At 41.8% G+C, this 16,104-nt stretch overlaps 1 protein-coding gene across 7 annotated transcripts in view; it reads left to right on the plus strand.

Annotated features, from left to right (window-relative positions):
* Positions 1–16,104, plus strand: part of FAM81A (family with sequence similarity 81 member A) — a 121,653-nt gene that overhangs the window by 68,563 nt on the left and 36,986 nt on the right. For 4 of the 7 annotated variants that reach the window (XM_068552669.1, XM_068552651.1, XM_068552680.1 and 1 more), the window contains exons 2-3: positions 1,777–1,844; positions 3,421–3,694. In XM_068552669.1, coding sequence (XP_068408770.1) covers positions 1,798–1,844; positions 3,421–3,694 — 321 coding nt within the window. In that variant the 5' untranslated portion in view covers positions 1,777–1,797. Of the gene's footprint in view, positions 1–1,776; positions 1,874–3,420; positions 3,695–16,104 lie in introns of all 7 variants that reach the window. The other 3 variants (XM_068552707.1, XM_068552689.1, XM_068552698.1) reach the window with 1 other exon arrangement.

Consider the following 16,104-nt stretch of genomic DNA (forward strand, 5'->3'; position numbering starts at 1 on the left):
TCCATTCTTTTTCCGAGGTCCTGGATCATCTTCACTGTCATTATTCTGAATTCTTTTCCTGGTAGGTCGCCTATCTCCACTTCATTTAGCTGTTTTTCTGGGGTTTTATCTTGCTCCTTCATCTGGTACATAGTCCTCTGCCTTTTCATTTTGTCTATCGTTCTGTGAATGTGGTTTTCTTTCCACAGGCTGCAGGACTGTAGTTCTTCTTGCTTCTTCTGTCTGCCCTTTGGTGGATGAGGCTATGTAAGAGGCCTGTGCAAGCTTCCTGATGGGAGGGACTGGTGGTGGGTAGAGCTGGGTGTTGCTCTGGTGGGCAGAGCTCAGTAAAACTTTAATCCACTTGTCTGCTGATGGGTGGGGCTGAGTTCCCTCCCTGTTGGTTGTTTGGCCTGAGGCGACCCAGCACTGGAGCCTGCAGGCTCTTTGGTGGGGCTAATGGCGGACTCCAGGAGGGCTCACGCCAAGGAGTACTTCCCAGAACTTCTGCTGCCAGTGTCCTTGTCCCCGCGGTGAGCCACAGCCGCCCCCCGCCTCTGCAGGAGACCCTCCAACACTAGCAGGTAGGTCTGGTTCAGTCTCCTGTGGGGTCACTGCTCCTTCCCCCTGGGTCCTGTTGCGCACACTACTTCGTGTGTGACCTTCAAGAGTGGAGTCTGTTTCCCCCTGTCCTGTCAAAGCCCTGCAATCAAATCCCAGTAGCCTTCAAAGTCTGATTCTCTGGTAATTCCTCCTCCCGTTGCCGGACCCCCAGGTTGGGAAGCCTGACGTGGGGCTCAGAACCTTCACTCCAGTCGGTGGACTTCTGTGGTATAAATGTTCTCCAGTTTGTGAGTCACCTACCCAGTGGTTATGGGATTTGATTTTATTGTGATTGCGCCCCTCCTACTGTCTCACTGCAGCTTCTTCTCCTTTGTCTTTGGATGTGGGGTATCTTTTTTGGTGAGTTCCAGTGTCTTCCTGTCGATGATTGTTCAGCAGTTAGTTGTGATTCCTGTGCTCTCGCAAGAGGGAGTGAGCGCACGTCCTTCTACTCTGCCATCTTGAACCAATCTCCAGTAATGAGATATTTTTAAAACCATCCAATTTTGTTCAGATTTCTAATGCATTGTGATGACCAACTCTTCCTTATATATGCCTGATGTAAGATGAATGATTATATCTTATAATACAGTTTCAAGGTTTTATTTTTTTATTTTTTATTTTTTAAATGTCTGTATTGGAGTATAATTGCTTTCAGTTTTAAGGTTTTAATGAAGAGTATCATTCTCATTCTCTTAGTGGATAGATAAGTTCCCCCAAATCAGATCCCATTGATCATGCATTGTTTTATTAAGATTAATTTTTAAATAATGCTCTTAATTTGCTACGGAATTTACTAAATTTGCTGAGATCAAATTTCCTAACGTAGTTTCCTGTACATTCCTGTGGAGAAGTACAGGACTGACTAAGCCTATTGAAGAAACTATGTTGTTTCTTTAAAAGTGGTTTCTCAAGCTTGAGATGCAGATATGGGGTGAGAAAACTTAAGGAAACTCCATTTGACAGTCCTTGTTGATCTATCTAGCAGAAGCATTTTGATGTTTGATTCTTTTCTCCTTATTTAGAGACATCTTCTGTTTCTATTGTATATAAGCTATAAGGTATTTAATAATATAATTGATCAGCATGGCAGCATAATTTTTGATCCCCTTAGTAAATTAATAATAAGCTTTAGAGGTGATTTAAGTTCTAGATATAAACCGTTAAATAATTTAATGCTTATTTTTTCAACAGATGTGAATTATTAAAAAGAAAATGGCCCAACGGAGCACTGTATTTCCTTCTCTTGTCACCGAGGAAAGGTATAATATATGGAAAATATGCATCTAAGGTATACTTTTTCTTTCCACCAATTCCATGAGGGCTGCTAGTGGGTGTGATCATTATAAAAGAATCCTTGTGGCTGTTACATTATACAACAGTGACTTTTTTTGAGGGCAAGAGTAGTACTGTTGTGTCCCCTCTCTGGCTTCTGACTTGTAGGATACTGTGGACTATTCAGTGACCCTGACAGGTGGAGATTTCACAGTAGCCCTTCAGTACAGTTGCACTTCTGGTCAACAGTGAAATGTACCTCTGGAGGTTTGGGGGCTGATACCCCTGCTAACCCTTTTATTTATTTATTTAAAAAAATATTTATTTGTTTGGTTGCGCTGAGTCTTAGTTGTGGCAGGTGGGCTCCTTAGTTGTGGCACATGAACTTAGTTGCAGCATGCATGTGGGATTGAGTTCCCTGACCAGGGATTGAACTTGGGCCCCCTGCATTGGGAGCGTAGAGTCTTAACCACTGCACCACCAGGGAAGTCCCACTGCTAACCCTTTTATTTATTTTTATTATTATTTTTTAAAATAAATAAATTTATTTATTTATTTATTTATTTTTGGCTGTGTTGGGTATTTGTTGCTGCACACGAGCTTTCTCTAGTTGTGGCGAGCGGAGGCTACTCTTCGTTGCAGTGTGTGGGCTTCTCATTGCGGTGGCTTCTCTTGTTGTGGAGCACGGGCTCTAGGTGCGCGGGGTTCAGCAGCTGTGGCACGCAGGCTCAGTAGTTGTGGCTCATGGGCTTTAGAGCGCAGGCTCAGTAGTTGTGGGACACGGGCTTAGTTGCTCCGTGGCATGTGGGATCTTCCCGGACCAGGGCTCAAACCCGTGTCCCCTGCATTGGCAGGTGGATTCTTAACCACTGCACCACCAGGGAAGTCCCTGCTAACCCTTTTAAATCAGAAGTGGGGTGTCCATAGGCCAAAATTGGCTCATAGAAGTACATTGTTTGGCCTGGATCATCTTAAATACTTTTTTAATGAATTGTTAACATTTTAAAAAATCAGGTGACTTCACATACAAGCCTACATTTCCTGCCTCTTCTTGAAATATCACATGATCTGGAAAAATGGATCTGCATTCCCAGATGGTCACTCATGGGTGGAGCAGAATTGTGGCTCCCTTTAGTTGAGGAATGCCCTGTCAGTTCTACAAAGTCCCCACCACTCCCTAGTGTCTTCTCTGTGGTATGCTTCACTCATTTATGTCCCCTGCCTGACCCTTGTAGGCATTTGAGTTTGTAGCCCCTGCTTTAGAGGGAGGGAGGAGAAGGGCAGGTCCGGCAATTTTGTTAATAAGCTTTGATCCTCCAGCCTCTTGCTTTGGGAGGTCATGGAGCCTGCTACCTGCACACTTAACTCTCTGGGGACCATTGTTTAAAGTTGCTGCCTGGCTCACCAAGAAAACTCTTTGGGGGTAGAAACCCTGCCTCAAATCCCATTTAGCTTGTAGGGATAGATAATTTGCCTCTCCTTTTCTGGGAAGTCTTGAATCTGGCTTTAAAAATGACTTTTTCCCAATTGACAACCCTAGTAACGTGGGGCTCCCTTCCGTAGGCGAGTTAGAACGATGCCCCGACACAGCCAGTCCCTGACCATGGCACCCTACTCATCTGTAAGCCTAGTGGAGCAACTGGAAGACAGGATCCTCTGCCACGAGAAAACCACGGCCGCCCTCGTGGAGCATGCCTTCAGGATCAAAGACGACATCGTCAACAGCTTGCAGAAAATGCAAAACAAAGGGGGAGGCGACCGCTTGGCCAGGCTTTTCTTGGAGGAGCACATCAGAAACATAACTGCCATAGTGAAGCAACTGAATCGGGATATCGAGGTAAGGCGTGTGGAAGTCAGGTGGGCTGCATTCCTTTCCACAGACCTGTTCCATGTCTAATGCCTCCCTCCCAAGCAGTACTGTGTTCAGACCAAAGCTGTCTGTCTTGTCTAGTCTTAAGGATTGCCAAGGAAACAGCTTGAACAAATTTATTAAATGTATTCCAGTGTTTGGTAGCAGTTACTGTCAGTGTTATTTGTGTTTAATCTCAGTGTACCTTGCTGATCACTAAATCACTTTTGTTTTGTTTGGCTCTCAAGGGAAAGAGAGGAGAACCAGTCAAATAGTTTCCCTGTAATACCCTTCATGTAGCTGAAGACAGCTATTAAATCAATTACTAGGTCGGCCTTTGCTGCTTCAGATTAAATGTTTCTGGGTCATAATGATTATATATAATACAGTTTATTACTCAGACAATCTAGGGATGTGAATTGCTTCTCAGACTCCCTTTTATTGCTTTATTTTTCTCTAAAATGAACCCAATAAAAAGCCAATATTGTCTATTTTTAGAGTTTGTAAATGTACTGCTTTTTATTGAGCAGTCACAGGGACCACAGAATTTAATTCAGAAAGCTTAAGATCATTTAGGGCCTGGGCTAACGTTACTGAATAATGTCAGTATCCTACATGTGTAGTTTGAAAATGTATGAATAAAAGATATATGGCTAGATTAAGGAAAATCTTTATTTCACATCACGGAGATTGTATTTTTTTGGCTGTGCCACGCAGCTTGTGGGATGTTAGTTCCCCATCCAGGGACTGAACCCGCTCCCTCCGCAGTGAAAGCGTGGAGTCCTAACCACTGGACCACCAGGGAATTCCCTGGATATTGTATTTTAGTTATGCTTCCTGAAATCAAGACTCATTTTTTTTTAAGTTAATGCTTCCTGAAATCAAGACTCATTTTTTTTCAATGTCAGATTTGTATTTATTTATTTTAACAGCTTTATTGAGGTATAACTTAAAAGCCACAAAAATCCACCCATTGTAAGTGTACAATTCAGTGATTTGTAGCAAATTAATAGAATTGTGCAACCATCAACACAGTTCAGTTGTAAAACCTTTCAGTCACTCCTCAAATTTATATAAGCCTGTTTGCCGATAATCCCTCCTTCCACCCCAGACCCAGGCAACCACTAATCTGCTTTCTGTCTCTATAAATAATTTGTCTTTTCTGAACATTTTGTATAAATGGAATCTTACAACCTGAAGTCTTTTGCATCTGGCTTCTTTCACTTAGCGTAATCTTTTTGAGGTAAAGCCATGTTCTGGCATGTATCAATATTTCATTTATATTTATGTCCCAGTAGTATCCTATTGTATGGCTATGCAGCATTCCTTTTATCCATTTATTAGCTGATGGACATTTGGGTTGTTTCCAGTTTTTAGCTGTTGTGAATGAAGCTGCTGTGAACATGTGTACACGTCTTTGTGTGGAGATGTATTTTCATTTCTCTTGGGTGAATTGCTAGGCGTGGACTTGCTGAGTCTTGCAGTAAGCTTATGTTTAACTTTTTAAAACATAGCCAAACAATTTTCCAAAGTGGCTATACCATTTTACAATCCTACCAGCAATGTGTGAGGGTTCCAGTTTCTCCACATCCTCACCAACACTTGCTATTATCTGTCTTTTTGATTATAGTCATTATAGTGGATGTGGAGTGGTATTTCATTGCACTATTAATTTGCATTTCCCTAATGACTAATGATGTTGAGCACTTTTTCATGTCCTTATCAGTCATTTGTGTGTCTTCTTTGGTGAAGTGTCTACTCGAGTCTTCTGCCCATTTTTTAAAATTGTTTTTTTATTGTGTGTAAGATATTTATCACTTTAACCATTTTAAAGTGTGCAGTTCATTGACATTAATTACATTCACAGTGTTGTATGCAACCATCACCACTATCGGTTTTCAAAACTTTTTGATTATCCCAAACAGAAACTCTGTTCCCAATAAATAGTAATTCTCCATTCCACTCTCACCTCAGCCCCAGGTGACCTCTGTTCTACTTTCTGTCTCTATGAATTTCCCTATTCTAGGTATATCACATAAGTGCAATCACACAGTATTTGTCCTTTTTGTGTCTGGGTCATTTCACTTAGCGTAATGTTTTCAAGATTTATCCATGTTGTAGCATGTGTCAGAATCCATTTTTTTAAAAAATTTATTAATTTATTTATTTTTTATAAATTTATTTATTTAGTTTTGGCTGCGTTGGGTCTTCGTTGCTGGGCGCGGGCTTTCTCTAGTTGCGGTGAGCGGGGGCTACTCTTCGTTGTGGTGCGCGGGCTTCTCATTGCGGTGGCTTCTCTTGTTGCAGAGCACGGGCTCTAGGTGCACGGGCTTCAGTAGTTGTGGCTCACGGGCTCTAGAGCGCAGGCTCAGTAGTTGTGGCGCACGGGCTTAGTTGCTCCGCAGCATGTGGGATCTTCCCAGACCAGGGCTCGAACCCGTGTCCCCTGCATTGGCAGGCAGATTCTCAACCACTGCACCACCAGGGAAGCCCCTGATTTCCTTTTTTGATGATTCTCACTCAGCTTATACCTAAGTGAGGTACTAGTGTACCACATGATTAACAATTTTCACTGTCCTTTCAGATTACCACGTACACTTTACTAAGGACAGAGATTTACTCAGAGTTGTACTCTAATTGAAGTACATTTGTCTTCAGGGTTCTAAAATTTCTGGTCTATCCTTCTTTTGATGTTTAAAGAAAAGGACCATGTGTTTGTTATAAGGGGATGTCGTGGATCTGTGTTGCTTTGGTGACTGATGGCATCCATTCCAATTTCTTTGGGTCATAGCAATTTTATTTCCCTTTGGAGCTTGAAATCTGTGCAGAGTTTTCCAATGACAGGAGTGCCATCCCTGCAGCTGTACCTGTAGGTTGCTGGGCAGTGGTTCCTGCTGCCTGGACCCTAGGAAATACCTTTTCTTTGCATTTCTTTTCTTTTTTTTTTTTTTTTGATGTGGACCAATTTCAAAGTCTTTATTGAATTTGTTACAATATTGCTTCTATTTTATGTTTTGGTTTTTTGGCCATGAAGCATGTGGGATCTTAGCTCCCCAACCAGGGATCAAACCCATACCCCCTGCATTGGAAGGCGAAGTCTTAACCACTGGACCGCCAGGGAAGTCCCAGAAATACCTTTCGTGTCTTTTTCTCAGTCTGGATCCCCAGCTACCCTGTTGATTGTGTGCACTTCTCCCCTATATCCTTCCAGTATATTCCAGATTTTCCAACTAAGTTAGCCAGAGTCAGGTTCAATTGCCGGCAGCCAAAGAACTCTAATGGTATCCAAGGGGCATAGAACGCTTAAGAGATTGCTGTAGATAATTTACTTGTTTTTGGAAGGTGGTGTCTATATTTAGAATGATCTTTCCAGTTTTATATTTGAGTGCGAAAGCAGTTTTATCCCAGAAGCTGAATAACTTGGCAACCCCAAGTTGACACCTTCACAAAATTAAAAAAACCCCAACTTAAACATTTCAATTTTGAAAAGAGAGATATATTAGGGGGCTGATAGCCCTGCTGCACTCAAATCTAGAGAGGGTGATAGATAAAATCAGAGTGATTGGGGATAAATAATGATTCTCAGATTCCTGTTCCCTCCACCAGTGGCAAGAAATGTGTCACAAAAAATTGCAAACACCCCTATGTTTCATGTTAGAAGGTAGTGTGACTTCCCCATTTCTCTATGGGTACTCTGCTGGGTTCTCTTTGTTTATGTGGGTGGTGGACAGACCAGAGACTGGAGACAGTCTATTCCACATTACTATCCTGAGGTAAAAGCAGAGAGTGTAACTCTACCCTTAGAAAACTCTGGACTGAATTTTTTCTGTCCCTGTAAGAGGTGATAGTGCTTTAGCTGCAGCTGTAGGATCTGGGGAATAACTTTCCCTTTGTACTAATCCAACCATCAGAACCATTTAAAATATATAATTTCCAACCTTAGCTGAGCCCTCAGTGCTGTTGAAAAGTTCCTTCATTCTAGGAAGCCCTCACTACCAGTTCCCTCCCTGGCCCTAGTTCTTTTTCCCTTAATGTATCCTGGGCACCCAGCACTTGATACTGTTACCGTAGTATTTACTGAATAGGACTGACATTGTTTCTTTGCAAGTCTGTATCCCCTGATAGAATGGGAGCCCTTCAAAAAAGAAAGGGGTGGGATAGGGAGGGTGGGAGGGAGATGCAAGAGGGAGGGGATATGGGGATACATGTATACGTGTAGCTGATACACTTTGTTATACAGCAGAAACTAACACAACATTGTAAAGCAATTATACTCTAATAAAGATTTTTTTTAAAAAAAAAAGAAAGGAACTTTGTCTTACTCATCTTCACATTGTCCAGCACAATGTTTGGAGCAAATTGCCATGAATGCTTATTAAGTGAATAAATGCCTATTTCAGACTGAAGCCCATTGCAGATCTTATGGTAGCAAAAAGAACTAGAAGAGACTCTGAGGTCATTTGTGCAAACTGCGTCCTTTTCAGATGAGGCATCCTAGGCCCAGGGAAGTGAAGAGACTTCTCTGAGATCTCAAGGCCAGTAAGTGGCAGTGCTGAGACTAAACCCAGACTGTTAAACTCCAAAGATAAGCTCCTTTCACTTTTCTACTTTGCCTCTTGGAAGCTCCTCTAGAACCCCAATCTTAGGTAACCAACTCTCAAATGTGACAGGCAGTGCTATTCAGTCATTCTTTGCTTTCTGAGTATTTCTACTCCCTCAGGAAGAATTTCTTCATGAAACTAGGTAATTAAAGCTTTAGTTCTCACTGAGTTCTCCCCTGCCCCCTCATTCCTTTGGTGTGAGTTCATTGAACTGCTTAGATAATTACAGTTAATAGCAAACATACCTAGGAATCCAAAGTCATTAATCATTTAGGCCTTTGCTAATTATTTTTCTTTAAGATGTCTTTTTAACACGATTTTTCTGTAATGTGTATTTAAGATGATTTTTAAATAATTTACAATGCAGTGAGTTTTTCCATCTGAAACACATTTTATGTAATGATTGTTCTTCCCTTAACCAGACAGCACTCTTCCATTTACATATATTTTTGGAGTGTGCAGTTTGCAAATGAATAGATGATTTCCGTTGTAGAGAGGGAAGTCTGAGTAAAATCTAATTCTGGAAAAAAATTTACTTTGCATATATGAGCATTTACTTTTTTGTAACTGGTAATAATTATATATCATTATAAAGTAACAGAAGAAAGTTTGGAAATCTAATAGACTTTTATATGAAACACTAATTACGTAGTTTTGTATATATTGTGAGCCTAAGCATGTTTACCCAAACATAACCAAAATTAGGATGCTTAATGAGACATCAGAATTGCCACATTGTAGCCAAACTCTGTTAAAATGAAATCATGTTGTAGATTAAAAGTACTAAAAGGAAGTCTTTATATATAAGCAATATAAAATTAGGAGGGTGGATGTTATGCAAAGGCAATATGCATATTTAAAGCAAAGAAATGTGAAGATACTCAAATTGTATTTAAATGATATGAAAGGTGTATTTTTTTGTCTATAGATTCTTAATGAATTTCTTCTGTAAATTGCCTGGTTTTTAGGTTATTTTCATTACTGGTTTACACTGGTTTTTCAGTTCATTCAGTAAAACTTTACTGGGTATTTGTTTTGTAAAAATCTGTCCCTGCAGGTGGTTTTGTATTATAAAACTAAAGCTGAAACCATTCTTGACATGTACAGCTCAGTCCAGGCTCCTGATAGAGCTAGTCGAATTGAGATATGTTAATACTGTATCTTGGTAAATTTGCCTCAATAAGTCTTTATGGTTATCATGTGGCTCTGTACACAGTTATATACAGGAAGAAAAGTAAAATACATTGTCAAACCACTAGCCTATATGATCCTCAAGAACTAGAACTGAGTCTTAATATTTCTATTTTTAGCACCTACACAGTACAGTGTCTAGCACATTGTAGGAGCTCAGGAAATCTTTCATAATCAAAGGCTCTGGGGTCCTTGGTTCTTCGAGAATCCTGTAGTTATTGCCCGTATTCTATCAGCAGATTCCAATGTCAAAACAGATGACTCTGTGGGCTAGTGTCTAGTAGGTGCTTGATAAATGTTGAATGAAGGAATATTGTTTTAATACATCCCGACTCATTGTCTCCACTGGTAGTTTGCCTTGCTATGTGGAGTATGTTATCAATTATTTATTCCTCAGAAACTTCCCACAAATTATCATCATCATTATAAATTCAAAAGAGGTAATGTAGTCAACTATGAATTATACATGTCTGGATTATCCATACTGCCTTTGATTTAAGCTCATATCAGTCCCTGGGAACCAAATCCTGGTAAGCAGTCCCTGGCCCTTTTGTGGGGTAAGCTTTGCCTTTCATGCCAGTTTGATGGCTTAGGGAGGTGGTTGGGACCCCCATGTCCCCTTGGGGCTTTCAGCATGTCTTTGGCCAGGGTCTGCTACCCAGCTGATTAGAATCTGCAGACCTACTCTTTGTGTCCATGTACGCAGGCTTCATGATGTCCGGCTGGCTTGGGGTGTTGGCTTTGACTTAGGTGGGAAATGGGAAAAATGTATCAAACCCTCATCTAATTGACTAGATTACACATAATTTTCTAGCTTAATAATTTGCAAATGGGCTATTGAAGAGTTTGCTGAACTCAAGCGATATGTGCAGAGTTGGGCCTTATTGGCAAGTCACAGCAGAGGTGTGGACGATGATGTTAATGTGTAGTTGGACGGACAGACGGGAACTTGGTTCAGTGTGAATCTAGCACTGTCAACGAGGAGAGAATCTTAGCCATTGGACCTCATGCAGTTACCTAAAAAAGGAATGTCAGCCTGCAGCTGCATGATCTTGTCCCATTGGAACAGGTATATTAGCAGAGGGACTTTGATGATTATCGTGTGTATTAGTCCGAGACCGCCAAAGAAATAGAACCAATAAATAGGATATGTTTACTGTAAGGTATTGGCTCACATGATTATGGAGACTGAGGAGTTCTACCATCTGCCATCTGCGAGCTGGAGAACAGGAAAGCCGGTGGTATAATTCCAAGGCCTGAGAGCCAGAGAGCCAATAGTGTAGATTCCACTCCAGGTCTGAAGACCTGAGACCCAGGAGTGCTGAGGGCAGGAGAAGATCAGTGTCCCAGCTTAGTCAGGCAGAAAGCGAATTCCACCTTCCTTCTCCTTTTTTTTTTTTTGTATTATGACACTCAGTGAATTGGATGATGCCTCCCCACATTGGGGAGGGCCTTCGGCTTTACTAAGTTCACCAATTCAAATGCTAATCTCTTCTGGAAACACCCTCACAGACACACCCAGAAATAACGTTTATCCAGCTGTCTGGGGATCCCATGACCCAGTTAAGCTGACATATAATTAACTATGGATAATGATCCAAATTCTTTTTTTTTTTTTTTTTTAACTCTACCCGCTAGACTTGGCTTGTCATGTGGCTTGACTCTAGGGGGAGAAGGTAGTGAATGGAGTTTGAATATTTGTTTAGTTCTGAATATTTGATAGACGTTTCCAAAGTAAATTAACAAGTTGGTGTTTAGGTGTCTGCCCTGTCTCTAATACATTTTAGCTTGTCTGACTCCATATTTGAGGGCCTGAGCAGCTCCCAGGCACCAGCTAGCTAAGAGTCTCTGAGCCTTCAGTGTAGATGATCAAATCCTGGAACATGGAGCTAAAATAATTGACAAATTACTCAGCTACCTGCTGGGAGCCAGGCCTTATTAGAGGCACTGGGGCTAAAGTAGTGACCCAGGCATGCAAGGCCCCTGCTTTTAGGCCTGCTGTACATTCTGCTGGGGCTTATAGGAGTAAACCCTAAGTAGCCGAGGTAATTTCAGCCTAAGTCCAGGGCTCTGATGAGATAATATGATGGAGAGTGATTGTGGGGCTATTTTAGGAAGGGTGATGGGGGTCTAAGGTGACATGTGAACTGAGACTGGGGTGACAGAAGGACCAGCCAAGCTGAGGCGGTGGTGTCGGGGCAGGAGACACACAGAGAAGAGAACATACCAGAGAAAAGGCACGGCAGGTTCCAAGGCTGTAAGGCGGAAGAAGCTCGGCATGTTGGAGGAGCAGAAAGACGACCAATGGGACTGTAGTGTCATTGGGGTGGGGTGGGGTGATGGGAAGCCATTATTTAATTTTAAGCAAAAGAATTTAGAGAATTCATTCATATGCTTGGCGCTGAGGATATACTAGTGAATAAAACAGATTAAAAACCCTTGCCCTCGTGTTGCTTATGGACTGACTTGTGTTTCAGAAAGATCACTCTGGCTGCTGCCTGGAGAAGGGAATGTAGGGAAGCAAGAACAGAGGCAGGGTGACAGGCTGGGGGTGTCCAGAGCGGCTTGGATTAGGGAGTCAGGGTGGAGATAGGGAGAGGTGGATGGATTCTGAATCTGTCTTGGAGGTCAAGCTGATAGGACTTCCTGCATGTTGGCGTTAGAGAGACTTCTGTTTAGGACTTGGCAAGTGTTAGGGACCCATTGAATATCCAGGTGGAAATGCCAAGAAGGCAGTTGATATATGAGGCTGGAACTCTGGAGTGTTTTAAGTCCTAGTGTGAAGATTAAAAAGCTATGTAAGAAGATACTGTCTTATAAGGCCCTGCCCTACTGTAATTGGGCCCTTCTGCATGTGATATTGGAGTCACACTTTCATTTTCAAATCCTCACAAATCCAGGAAGAGTTGAAGAAGGAGAAGCATGGAGGGCTCTTTCTTCTTGGTCATCCCTAGGCACCCCTAGCCTGTCTGGGTGGTGAGGTCCCCGGGTGTGGGTCCTCATCACCTTTGCATAAACGGCATGATAGAATGCTATGAGGCTCACACAGTGGTGCCATTTCCTACTGCCTCTGGGAAGGAATCTTCCTTAAAGATAGGCCCTATATTAGAAAAAATAAATGAAGACCCGGGACATCACTTTTTCAAGGGGGCCGGCCTCTTCTCTCTGCTCATGTGGGTTTAGGCCACGCACTTGCCACCCTGTAGTCTTACCTGCTGCAGCTGAGCTTCCTGAAGGCAGGCCTGGTGCACAGCACATAGTAGGCCTACAGAAAAGAGTTTCTTGAATTGAATTGGCAATAATGGAGAGTTGATGATAATACTTCGGGTTGTAACCTTTTTAAAGTAAACATATCATGATGATATATCGTCCCCAAATGACAAATTAGGAAATGTTTCTGGCTTTACAGAGGGATTGTTTTTCTAAGGCTTCATCACAGAATTCCTTTAAATAGTAACCTCTCTGATCTCCCTGTGCTATATGTATATGTGTGGCTGATTCACTTTGTTATAAAGCAGAAATTAACTCACCATTGTAAAGCAATTGTACTCCAATAAAGATGTTAAAAAATAAGTAAATAAAATAAAGTGATATCCTTCAGATTAAAAAAAAAAATGGTAACCTCTCTAATGCCTTCTCTTTTCACATAACTTTTCAGTAATGTGAATATTGTGTTAAGTTCAGACACAGTTCTTTTCTGTATTACTCAAAGAAAGCACTTCTAATATAATATCTTATTCATCTGCATAAGAATTCTGAAAGTTAAATGGGCTTTTCTTATTTCTAAGCGGTAAAACACACATACATATGCACATTTTTTTTTTTTCTGGTTTTAAAAGTAGTGTAAGCCCATTGTGGAAAATACAAAAAAGAGAAATCAACCATAATCTAACCGTAGAGATAAGCAAGTCATTAATATTCTAGTATTATTTTTTATGTACCTTATACAGAGCTGTAATCATGCTGTGTATTTATTTTGTACCCTTTCTTTTTGCTTACTATTAAATTGTACACATTTTCTCTTGTTTTTAAAAGCTCGCCATGAACCTCTTACTGGTGCATAATAATGTACCATGCAGATACCTTGTAAAATACTTTGTATATGCATCACACTATGAGGACATCTTTGTGCATTCATTTTTGTCATTCATGTTATTATTTGCTTTATGATTAATTTCAAGAACTAGAGTTACAGGGTCAAAGGTTATGAACATTATGAATATATTTTGAAGGATCATACTCTGGAAAAGTTGTATTGTGAAGGACCAACTGTGCATTTTCAATTTTTGATATGCATTTTAATATTATAAATTTAAAGTATTTCCTTCTTTAATACATGGAAATGGTGTGATTTTAAAAGTTTTTTTGTCTAAATTTTTTTTTAATTAATTAATTTTATTTATTTATTTTTGGCTGTATTGGGTCTTCGTTGCTGCACGCAGGCTTTCTCTAGTTGTGGCGAGCGGGGGCTACTCTTCATTGCGGTGCGCAGGCTTCTCATTGCGGTGGCTTCTCTTGTTGCAGAGCACGGGCTCTAGGCGTGCAGGCTTCAGTAGTTGTGGCACGCGTGCTCATTAGTTGTGGCTCGAGGGCTCTAGAGCGCAGACTCAGTAGTTGTGGTGCACGGGCTTAGTTGCTCCGCGGCACGTGGGATCTTCCCAGGCCAGGGCTCGAACCTGTGTCCCCTGCATTGGCAGGCGGATTCTTAACCACTCTACCACCAGGGAAGTCCTGTTGCTTCTGTTTTATGTTTTGGTTTTTTGGCCGTGAGGCGTGTGGGATCTTAGCCGAACCCGACCAGGTGATCAAACCCACAGCCCCTGCATTGATTGGAAGGCAAAGTCTTAACCGCCAGGGAAGTCCCAGAAAGGCTGAACCTTTTAAAAAATGTGTTAATTATTTTTAGCACCTGTTTGGTGAATTGCTCTTCATGGTCTTTGCTTAGTGATTTTTTTGATTGAGAAACAACTCAGATGAAATGATTGGTTGGAGCCTTTGTCATTTCTCCAGTGTCTAATGCAGTGTTTCTCCAGGAGTGGTCTGTGGACCATGACCATCTGCATCTCTGGGCCCATTCCCTCGCTTTGATTCCCTGGGAGTGGGACCCAGGAACCTGTGTGTTTAACAAGCCACTTGGGGATCCTTACACACCCCAAAGATGGTTGAGGACCCATGGTCTTAAGCCTTATTATAAACAAAGATTTGAAGCATTATGTACAAAAAAATAAGTATTACTTTCTATTAACTGTGACAAATAAGCGTTATTTCCCATTAAAAGAGAAAGAGCTCCCCATTGCCTTCTCATCAGTGGGAGAGTGTCAGAACCAGATTAGTCAGATCTCAAGTTTTCTTGCAAGAGTGTGTTCCAGTGACTAACGTTTTATCATTCACAGGTGATTGTAACTGGTTTGCATTCTTCTATTCTGTTGAGCAGGTTCATTCAGAAAAAGCTGGAGACTACAGCAAATAACAGATAGGTCTAGCAGTTCCAAATTCCTTCCAGTGAAATTTTTTTACTGTCACTGTCAGTATCACTCTGTCAATGGTGACTCCAGCCAGGTTTCCAATAAGGAAAACACAGAATCCGCACATTCCTCATTTCTGCTATTTACAAGGAAGTTTGAAAATCCTAAAAAAAATGTATATAAGTGTACTATTCTGCATATATGTTATACTTAAAAAATAGTTGATAGTGGAACTTCCCTGGCGGTCCAGTGGTTAAAACTCCACGCTTCCACTGCAGGGGGCACGGGTTCGATCCCTGGCTGGGGAACTAAGGTCCCGCATGCTGCACAGCGTGGCCAATAAATAAATAAGTTAAATTAAAAAATATAGTTGATAGAAGGGAGCACAAAAACGATTTATGCAAGCATAAATCTATTGTCTAATAGGGCTTCCCCATTCATTTGCAAATTGGACTGCAAATTGACAGCATACCGGAAATCACCAAACTTCTAGAAATGGTAACAAGTAGCTACACGTGAATGTATCTTTAAACCTCTAGATTGGTGCAGGAGGTGATAAGAAGGTAGTGGCTTAGTGTGCCTTCTTCCCTATTCCCAGTTCCAGTGCCACCTTCCTGAACAGCTGGGATGGGCAGGCAGGAAGGCCTGGAGGAGCCAGCAGAGACCTGGCTGGGGAGAGCCTGGGAGAGAGGTCCTCGACGCCATGGTTTAGGAGTAAGAGAGAGAAGGCCAGTCTCACTGGCCTTGCGCACCATGTGTCTGAGCTGGTCTCCTGTCCCTACTGAGGTGGAGGCAGGCGAGGAGGGGCTGTAGAGATGGGCTGTGTCCCCACTGGCTCCAGGCTGGGAGGGCTGCAGAGAGAAGGACACAGAGATGCTTCTTCCCGGTACCTCACCTGGACCCTGGCTCTGTGCTCTCATTGGCTGCACCTCCAGCTCATAAGCTCCTTCCATTACACCTAGGACTACCTACTGAATCTCACTCCAATGAGCAGAGAACAAAAAGAAACATCACACTTAAGTGGGCCCGGCAGCCAGAGGGAGGAAGAATAAGCACAGCCCTTAGAACAGACCCAAATGAAATAGGAAACAGGTGGCCCTTGCATGAAAAATAATTAGGGTATGTTATGGCCTGAATGTTT

This window comes from Eschrichtius robustus, chromosome 1 (assembly GCF_028021215.1).
Source record: "Eschrichtius robustus isolate mEscRob2 chromosome 1, mEscRob2.pri, whole genome shotgun sequence".
NCBI classification, from domain to species: Eukaryota; Metazoa; Chordata; class Mammalia; order Artiodactyla; family Eschrichtiidae; genus Eschrichtius; species Eschrichtius robustus.